The 10,355-nt window shown below is 40.2% G+C and overlaps 1 protein-coding gene across 1 annotated transcript in view; it reads left to right on the forward strand.

Moving 5' to 3' along the window:
- Positions 1-10,355, forward strand: part of TMEM165 (transmembrane protein 165) — a 30,389-nt gene that overhangs the window by 14,303 nt on the left and 5,731 nt on the right. Inside the window, exons 2-4 of the mRNA XM_003794611.2 lie at positions 721-946; positions 8,920-9,095; positions 9,604-9,786. Of these exons, the coding sequence (XP_003794659.1) occupies positions 721-946; positions 8,920-9,095; positions 9,604-9,786 (585 nt within the window). The remainder of the gene's footprint in view (positions 1-720; positions 947-8,919; positions 9,096-9,603; positions 9,787-10,355) is intronic.

A 10,355-nucleotide genomic window follows, 5' to 3' on the forward strand; every position in this document is an offset into this window, starting at 1 on the left:
AAAAAAAAAAAAAAAAAAAAAGAAGCCACTTTACCTTCTATGGGATTATTCATACTTCGAGCTGTATTAAGCCATGTTTTAATGAACGCCAACTCATGCTCTAGCCTGTTGAGAGCTTTCTGGATTCTCCTTTGTCTGTAATGAAATTTGCCTCATCTTCATATCACTTTGATAAACATACCTCGGTCTTCCACCCAAGTAACCAAAATTTATGTGAGACATAGCTAAAAACCAAATCTCAAACCACAAATACTTGAAATGTAAGGTAACTTAAATTCATAGATGTGAATTGTTTTGGTGACTCATACGTAGATCTGCATTATACATGCTGAGTATCCCGAACCCAAATGTTCCAAAATCCAAAACTTCTTAAGTGCTGACATGATGTTGAAAGGAAACCCTCCTTGGAGCAGTCTGGATTTCAGATTTCCAGATTAGGGTTGCTCAACTGTAATGAAGATATTCCAACATCCCCCCAAATTGAAATTCGATACACTTCTAGTTCCAAGCATCTCAGGTGAGGCATACGCAGCCTGCGGCAGCCATCGTTAACAGGTACTGTCATTATCGATGCCTTTCAAAATGACTAGATAGTAAATAAGTCTAGTGACCATGATGAAAAAATAAAGAGTCTTATTCACCTGCAAAGTACAAGAATTTTAAATAATGATTTTTTTTCCCAAAAAGTAACAGATATATATATATATTTTTTAATTTCAGAAAGGATTTACACCAGCAGCCCCAGTTCATACCAGTAAAGAAGATCCGGCTACCCAAACTAATTTGGGGTTTATCCATGCATTTGTCGCTGCCATCTCAGTTATCATTGTATCTGAACTGGGTGATAAGACATTTTTTATAGCAGCCATCATGGCCATGCGCTATAACCGTCTGACCGTGCTGGCGGGAGCAATGCTCGCCCTGGGCCTGATGACGTGCTTATCAGGTGAGTGCATGCTGCCTTCCAGGCTTGACTTGTTGAATGGTTCACTTAGTTGTATTGGACGTTGGTTTCTGTTCCAGATTTTAGCAAACAGCAAATGGTTTCAGTGCACAAATTCCTAAAAACCATGTTGCACATTTTAAATCAAATTTTTAGCTATTCACAATCAAGATATATACTCATTTATTCACTGGAGTTTACCTTTTTTTTCTTTTCAGTCAGGTAACATTTATATTTGATATAAATGGAACCACAGAGAATTGCATATTTTTCTGTTAAAGGACATTTGGGAGGTAATTAATAACTTAGATGCAATTTTCAGTTTATTTTAAACTGTTCTTACCCATATGGTAAAGAGTGTTAGGATTACAGGCGTGAGCCACTGCACCTGGCTCTAGTTTTTCTATTTTTCGTTAGAGGCAGGGTCTTGTTCTTGCTCAGGCTGGTCTTGAACACCTGAGCTCCAGCAATCTACCCACAGTGGGGCCTCCCAGAGTGCTGGGATTATAGGTGTGAGCCACTGCTCCTGGCCCCTGTAATATTTTTCATCTTATTATATATTTTCATGTATTTTCCTCATACAGTTTTACCCTGATGATTATAAATTTTTGCTTCAAAGTCTTTTACGGATTACCCCATCAAATTTATTTACAGTAAAAATATGCAAATAGTATAATTGAATTTTGAGATTTTGAAAATTTCCTTGGTTAAGTCTCTAAGTGTTAACACTATGGATTGAGTTATAGTTATTATCAGTACACAATTGATCAAAGCAAATATATAAAAAATTTAAATATTTAAACTTTTTAAAATTGCAAATATATCTCTTAATGAGATGATAGGGCTGTTCTTTTTAAATTAGTTTATATGCCCGTGTGTGAATACTAATTACTGATAGAATGAATTAGGGTTTACATAAACACTGAATTTTTTTTTTTTTTTAAGCAGATGTAAGGGGGATGTATTCACTGGCCAGAAAAAGAAAAATGGATGTGACAGCCAAGAAATTTTTGTTATAATCATGTCACTGAGTTCAGTAGAAATCGCATACGGGTCTGTCATCAAGAATGACTTTTATGACTTACCATCTGACAGTTCAATAAGTCTTCTGTCAATTTTCTTGAAAGCAGAAAGTTAGAAACCATGTTTTTCTAAAATTTATCAAATGAATATTCTTATATATGTTGCTTTTACTTAGAATTAGAAGTACCTTGTTTAAATTATTTAGAAATGATTGAGAAAATTGAAATATTGTTAATTTCAAATTGTTTATTTGGCAATGAAGTATTTCAGTGTCGGAGGAGAGGTTTCCAAAGCAATAGTAATAACCAAACAAAGAGAAAACAAAGTTGCATTGTCAGAGGAAACTTTGTAGAGTTGTCAAAGCAGAAAAGGTAGGATTATAAGTTTCACTAAATAACATTTTTTAAAGATTGTCTGAAGATAAAGAGAAAACTAAATTATAGGAGATTTAAAAATACTACTTTTTTTTTTTTTTTTTTTTTTTTTTTTGAGACAGAGTCTCACTTTGTCACCCTGGGTAGAGTGACACAGTTCACAGCAACCTCCAACTCCTGGGCTTAGGCAATTCTCTTGGCCTCAGCCTCCTGAGTAGCTAGGACTATAGGTGCCCGCCACAACAGCTATTTTTTTGTTGCAGTTTGGCCAGGGCTGGGTTCAAACCGACCACCCTCGGTATATGGGCCTGGCACCCAACCTACTGAGTCAAAGGCGCTGCCCTTCATTTTTACATTTTAAAAATATTTTATGGAAATAATTTTTAAATTTACAAAGCTATCCAAATAAAATAAGGAATACCTATGAACATTTGTCCAGATTCAGCTTTGTTAATATTTTACCCCATTTGATTTGGCATTTGTGTTTGAAAGTGTAAATACAACACACATCATTTAATTATCTCTAGGCATATCTTGTCTACACATAATTTATATATCCGTGGGTTATAGATATATGTGTACAAATACATACACATTGAGATTTTATCAACCATATTTTAATTTTGTTAATTTACCTAATATCCTGTTTTTCCCTTCTAGTACAGGATCCAATCTAGATCAGATTTCATTATTATTATTTTTTAAATTTCAGGTTAATGTGAGGGTATAACTAGGTTATAGTATTTGGCTGTGTTAAGTAGAGACCCTCTTGTAGTTGTGTCCCCGCACCCTTGTGTCCATTAAGTGGGAATGTACTGACCCCCTCCCACCTTCCCCTCTTCCCCTTCCAACATTCCCCCTCCCCCCAACTTGAATTGAAATGAGTTTTTCTCCTATGTGGGTGTGTATTAGATCACTTACTGACTTCATATTAGTATTGAGTACATTGGATATTTGTTTTTCCATTCTTGTGATACTTTACTAAGAAGAATGTGTTGCAACTCCATCCGGGTTAATACAAAAGATGTAAAACCCAGGAATGGCATATGTATACCATGAAATACTATGCAGCCATAGTTACTATCTTTTTAGTCTTTTAATCTGAAGTATTTCCATAGCCGTTTAAAATGTTTTTTATGACATCAACTTTTTTTGAAGAATGCAGTGTCCTCCACCTCCCCTAGTGGACTCCTCTTCATTTTGTGTGTGAGTTTCCTCACTTTTACATTGAGGTTCTGCTTTCTTGACTAGAAAACTGCACAGAAGACACTGTGTCCCTCCAGAGCAGTGGTTCTCAACCTTCCTAATGCCATGACCCTTTAGTACAGCTCTTCATGGTTGTGGTGACCCCCAACCATAAAATTATTTTCGTTGCTACTTCATAACTGTAATTTTGCTACTGTTACAGATTGTAATGTAAATATCTGATATGCAGGATGTATTTTCATTATTACAAATTGCTTTAAATAATTAAAGCATAGTGATTAATCACAAAAACAATAATTATATATTGTGAAATATTTATTTCTAATTACAAATAAATGAAATTTTGTCTTGAAGCATGGAGTAGCATGGGTAACAGTCTTACTATAACACCAGTAAACTACATTGCTACATTTTGCGACAGTATGCTTAAAAAGGCAATGTCAGTGGGAAGGTTGAGATAACTTCTTTCTCACCAGATCAGAAATTCTCGGGGCAGTCTTTGCAAGAGCACAGCAAAGATCATCTTCCACAAGTCTACTTGTATGTTTAGGCTTGATAAGCAACAAGTTGGAAAACCCTGTTTCACAAAGATATGTTGTTGGAAGTGGAAGAAGAAGGCTCAACACAGTCCCAGACAAAACAAGATATGACTGCAAACACTTCATCCAGAATTTTGTAACTGGCATTGGAGAGAAATCAGTTCTCACTGCTTCACTGCTAATAAGTTCAGTGAACTCCTCTTGTGCTGTCTCAGGAACATCTTTAACTTTGGCTGTGATTGGGCTTCTGGCAAGTGCAAATGGGGTGTCAGGTAGATTTGGAAAGTACGATGAAATTTCGTCTGCAAGCATGTGCAAGTGTTCTTTCACAGAAACTATCATTGTAATCCTTTTGTCTGGTTCAATGTCAGGTTCCTCAAAGAAAGCAGATAAGGTAGGCAACAGTTGCAAAAACAGTCGGCTGTTTAAAGGGCTCACCTTTACAAAATTGACAGAACTTTTTTTCATTACTTCTTGTAACTTTTGTGGCAGTGTCTTTGTTGCTAATATTTGACGAGGAACCATACAGTGAGTTCCGATGACTTTTGGTGACTCATTCAGTACTAAAAGTTGAAATCCAGATCGACATCCTAGTATACCTGTGCAAACCTTTTCCCAAGAGATATGCTCTTTCAGAAATGAATCAACTGTGTCAAATACATCATGTGCAGTAGTTGTCATTTCAAGAGGTTTGTGAAAAAGAAACTCATCTTTAAAGTTGCCATCATTCATATACCTCACTCAAACCAGTAACTGAACAGTTTGCAACGTCTGTAAATTCATCAAGCTGTATACTAAATATTGGAAGTGGAGCAGATTTAATTTCCTGGATTACCTGATCAAGAATATCAGCAGACATGTCATCTATTCTTCTGTGGACAGTGTCGTTAGATGAGGAAATTGCACTCAATTTCGTAACAAATTTGCTTCCAATCATAACTCCAAGAATGTCTTTGGCTGCTGGCGACAGTAAATCCTCAGCAATGGTGTGAGGTTTCATACCTCTGGTGATTCTGAGTGCCACCAAATATGAAGCTTTAACGGCTGCTACGTTTTGTTTGTGGTACTTGCCACCAGTGTCCAGTCTGGCTTTCTTGAGTCCATCAGCTTTGCTTCTAAAATAGTTGGTGTCCGGCTTTGCGGAGCACCCGCTAACGTGGCAGGACCCGGATGGGCGCTGAGCTGAGGGGGCACCCCCGGAGGCAAGCAGTCGGGAATCCCAGGAGAGGGGGGCGGTGTCCAGGCTGCCTGCCGGCTGGGAGGGAAGTCGCACTGGGCCCCTCACAGCCCGCTGAGAGGCTGGGGATCCTCCAGGGTGGTCGCGAAGGAAGGTGGGACCGCGGGACCTGGGCCCAGGTGTCCTGGCCCAAAGGGCCAGAGCCCGCCGAAGAGGAACTGACTGGGGCGCGGGGTAGGCGGGCGGTTAGTCCTGTGGGTCTTTTCTCCCTGTCTCCGGCGAAGTCTGGCTTCCCGGAGCACAACAGGTAGGCGTGGACTCTGCCTGCCAGCGGGAGACCCGGACCCCGGACATCAGACGTGACATCAGACGTGCGGCGAAGGTCAGGAGGTCTGAGCCCGCCTCGCCCGCCCGCCGGCCGCTCCCCGGCCCGGCCCTGCAGCGCCCGCGCCCAGGCGGGAACGGGGCCGCAACCCGGCCACAGGGCTAGGTTCCTCGGAGACCAGCGCGCAGCCCCCGAGGCCAGCTACCAGAGAGGGGACACTGCCTTCTCCGCGGAGAACGATTTCCAGTCCTCTTGAGGAAAGGAAGCCTTTGCTGGGTAGCATTTGCTTAGTTGGAGGAAATGTTTCTTCTTGCTCTTCTCTGGCCATCGCGGCGTCATTTCAAGTGATTATAAAGTTTTTAGAAACTTTGTAAAAAATAAATAAATAAATAAAATAAAATAGTTGGTGTCCTTGCCGGCAAAGCTTGATGCTTGCTGTCAAAATGGCGTTTTAGTTTGTTTGGCTTGACAGATTTGACTGATAGAACTTCACAATAAATAACACATTACGGTTTCTCAATTTCTGCTGTAATTATTGAGGTAAAACCATACTGTAAGAAATCCTCACTATATTTTCTTTTTTCAACCATTATATTTTCTTAATGCTCTTCTCTACACCATCCATTGTCATGGGATGGTTAACTAATGAATATAATATATAACAATAGCTTTAATAATACAAAAGATGATCTATGGCATAGTTCAGCCAATACAGTTCATTAAAGTTTCCTAAGATTTACGATTCTGTGTTGTTTTTTTACATACCCATTACTATCACAAGGGGGCAGTAGTCACATCAACCACAGCTGAGTATAAAAAGACGGGTCAGCATCCAGATTAAGTTCCCACGGTACGGATACATTTTGCAGTAGTTGATTTTACAGTATATGATTTTACATTTACTCAGTAATTATAATTCATGAAGTATCATTTTCCCTCCAGTACTGCTGCTTTCAACACAGCACCTGCTCTCTACACGGGTATGACCGGTCTGCATAAGTACATTATGGTGCCAACCCCGTCACATACACCTCTGTTTGTACGGGGCGTATGTGATGGGGTTGGCGGGATGTGAACATTCTGGGTACTTGTATGTGTGCATATCTGCATGTGGGCAGACCCGCCTGGAGTCAGACAGAGGACCGGTGGCTCGGTTCCTAAGACCATCGGAAATATGTGTTTTCTGATAGTCTTAGACGACCCCTGTGAAAGGGTTATTTGACCCCCAAAGGGGTCGTGACCCACAGGTTGAGAACCGCTGCTCTAGAGTAACCCGTTTATCCCTCACTGATAAGCTGACTTTGCTCGCTCTGTTAGCAATTCTCTTGTATGCCGTCTTGGTCTTACAACTACTATGCAGTGTGTGGGGGACGCTCTAAGTCAGCACAGATAACATTCCTCATTATCTCCTCATAGATTATCATTACTTGATGATTCTTGGGGGATGTACTCTAAACCTTCCCCTGATGCTTGCAAAATGACTTACTGATTCTAATCCTACTTCCAGATTTACCACGAGCCCTAGGCCTTCGACTGTGAGAGCGCTCCTCTCTTCCCACTTGTTTTTCTATTTAATATTAGCATATGGTATATTGGTTCACTTAATTCCTTTTTCTCAATGGTTTATAATTAACTATTTGACTGTTTTGTTGATTAAATAAGCCTGTTAAACAGGCCAGTGGCAGCTTCTGCAAGCTGCCTCCTGTGTCCTTCTGACAAGCTCCCATTGTTTCATTCTTTCTTAACTTTCTGGAATAGCAAACCTCTCCCGCCCAGTGCTGAAATTGGCCATTTCTCTGAAAAGCCTTGAGGAGCCTTTTACTGGTGAATGGTGTTAGAACCTAACATCTGGGTGCAAGGCAGGCTCGTTGTTACTGAGATTTCTTTGCTTCTTGGCATTTTCAGTAGACAGAGCTAGAAAACATGCCTGGATCGTGTGTGTGTACACATACACATATACACATACTTGTAATTCAGATACAGATGTGCACACAAGTAGAGATAGGTTTACTACATTTCTGAAATCTAACTTTGTAATATAGGGAATAGCTTTTATATGTTTGATGTTCAGGCAGTGTTATACTTGTTTTTGGTTTTTTTTTTTTGTTTGTTTATTTTGTTTTTTGAGACCGAATCTCATTATGTCACCCTCAGTAGATTGCAGTGGCATCACAGCTCACAGCAACCTCGAACTCTTGGGCTTAAGCGATTCTCTTGCCTCAGCCTCCCAAGTAGCTGGGACTATAGGCACCTGCCCCAACACCCGGCTATTTTTTTGTTGCAGTTGTTTAGCTGGCCCAGGCCGGGTTTGAACCTGCCACCCTTGGTGTATATGGCTGGCACTGTAACCACTGTACTACGGGTGCCAAGCCATGTTATACCCATTTTATGTATTTATTTATTTTGAGACACAGTCTCATTCTGTTGCTGAGGCTAGAGTGTTGTGGCGTAAGCTTATCTCACAGCTACCTCAAAATCCTGGGCTCACTTGATCTTCAGCATCAGCCCCCGAGTTGGTGGGGCTATAAGCACCCACCGCAATGCCCAGCTAGTTTTTCTATTTTTAGTAGACACACAGGGTCTAGTTGTAGCTCAGATTGGTCTCTGATTCCTGGGTTCAAGGGATGTTTCTCCCTTGGCCTCCCTGAGTGCTCTGATTAGTTTTGAAATTTTCATTACTGAGTTAGGATTTGGGTTCTTGATGTAGCTCTAAGTATCATTTTTGATATAACTTACACTTTGTTTTCCATAGGGAAGAATGCTACTAAGTAACTCTGCATCTCTTGTAAACATTTTAACACGTAAATAAATTTTTGTTTTTTTTTTTTTTCATAAGATATACTTATTTTACATAGTTACAGAGGAGCAGAGGTTGAATCATAGGAGAGTCTGGTCATGATTCTTCAATATATTAGTTTGTGATGAAGGAGTATCACTACATATGTATGAAAGTGGTGTGGCTTCCAGGCTGCAAAATCCTGGTCTTCTACTTAGAGGACATCAGAGCCAACCTGCTCCCTCAGGCCCTGTGCCCTGCACAACCTAAAGACTAGCCAGCCTTGGAAGGGAGTTCAGGAAGACATGCTGTGTTCAGCTGGCCTGCTTGATTTCTTGGTGAGCTGTGTTAGGTCCTTGGCTAGACCTAAGAGTTTAATTTTGGGAGAAGGGAAAGAAATGGAATTATTTCAGATTATTACATGTTAGATTAATTCTTATGTGAACCATTTTCTCCTTAGTTGTAAATTTTGATTTCTCAAGTTCCTTTGGTTGGTTGAATGGTTGGCTGGTTGTGGTCTTTGCTCACTAACAGATACCCTGCTGTCTTCTTCCAGTTTTGTTTGGCTATGCCACCACAGTCATCCCCAGGGTATATACGTACTACGTTTCAACTGCGTTATTTGCCATTTTTGGCATTAGAATGCTTCGGGAAGGCTTAAAGATGAGCCCTGATGAGGGTCAAGAGGAACTGGAAGAAGTTCAGGCAGAATTAAAGAAGAAAGACGAAGAAGTAAGTCCTAACACTGGTAAATATCTGGGCTTAACAGGCTCTCAACTGGGAATAAACACCAGTGAGAGCTTTTCCAGAGGCCATTGACGTGTGTGCACTGCACAAAAATAGCTTATTTTACTCAGTGTCTGTCCTTATGGCTGGCCACAGTGTGACCACGGGTCAGTGTGAATGTGGTAGAGAAAGGAGGCTCGGAGAGGGGCACTGAGTACAGGCAGGCAGACTGAACACACGGACTGTACTGTGGGATTTTACCTGTTTCTTCCATAGCATCTGGGACAGCCTGCTTTGCTGGGGAGGAATGGGAGAACCAAGAATATAACATTTATTGCTTTGTGAGATCATTGGTTCAGAGAGGACATTTGGGTGAGGGGGAGTCACATAAATTTACTTTTTTGGACCATATTCCATAGAACTTAAACATTTTTAAAAAGAAATATTAAATGATTTTGTGCTATTTTGACTTTTTTCCTGGGATTATCATTTTTTTTTTTTTTATTTATTTTAGTTTCAACGAAGCAAACTCTTAAATGGACCGGGAGATGTTGAAACGGGTACAAGCACGACAATACCTCAGAAGAAGTGGCTACATTTTATTTCACCCATTTTTGTTCAAGCACTTACATTAACATTCTTAGCAGAGTGGGGCGACCGCTCTCAACTGACAACAATCGTGTTGGCAGCTAGAGAGGTGAGTGATACTTGAGAGACAACGCCTTTTGTAGTGAAAATTAAATACAGTGAATGTCACTTTGCTTCAGAGAACACTGACAGTCAGGGTGGGCCATTTCCTGTGCTGGACGGCTTGTTCTGCATCTGATGATCCTGCCCCCTCTAAACTTGACCTCCCAGTTTCTACCACCAGTCAGATGGAAGTCTCATAGCCAAACTTCATTGGTCTTCTTCTCACTCATCTTGCTGACTCCTGTTTGTCTGGGTTCTGCCAAAAAGATACTGGAGCAGTTGTTTTCTTTCTTACCTCACAACTTTCCTTTGTACAGATGTTGAGAATATAAATCAGTGTAAAATTATCAAAGGCCAATTTGGCACTAAGTATCCAACGCCTTGAAAGTGTGTAACTTAGTTTTTCTGCTGTACTAAAGAAATAATTGAGTGTTGAACAGGCCACTCACAAAATTATTGCAACTTAGTGGAAGTGTAAAAATAGCCTGTTTAGCAGGAGAGTATTGGTTCACTTTTTAACAAATTTCTGTGTAGCTCTTGGAATGTTTACTCTTCAAAATCATTTTTTTTTTTTTT

The sequence above is a fragment of the Otolemur garnettii genome, unplaced genomic scaffold (assembly GCF_000181295.1).
Source record: "Otolemur garnettii isolate 467f Iridium unplaced genomic scaffold, OtoGar3 scaffold00083, whole genome shotgun sequence".
Taxonomy (NCBI): domain Eukaryota; kingdom Metazoa; phylum Chordata; class Mammalia; order Primates; family Galagidae; genus Otolemur; species Otolemur garnettii.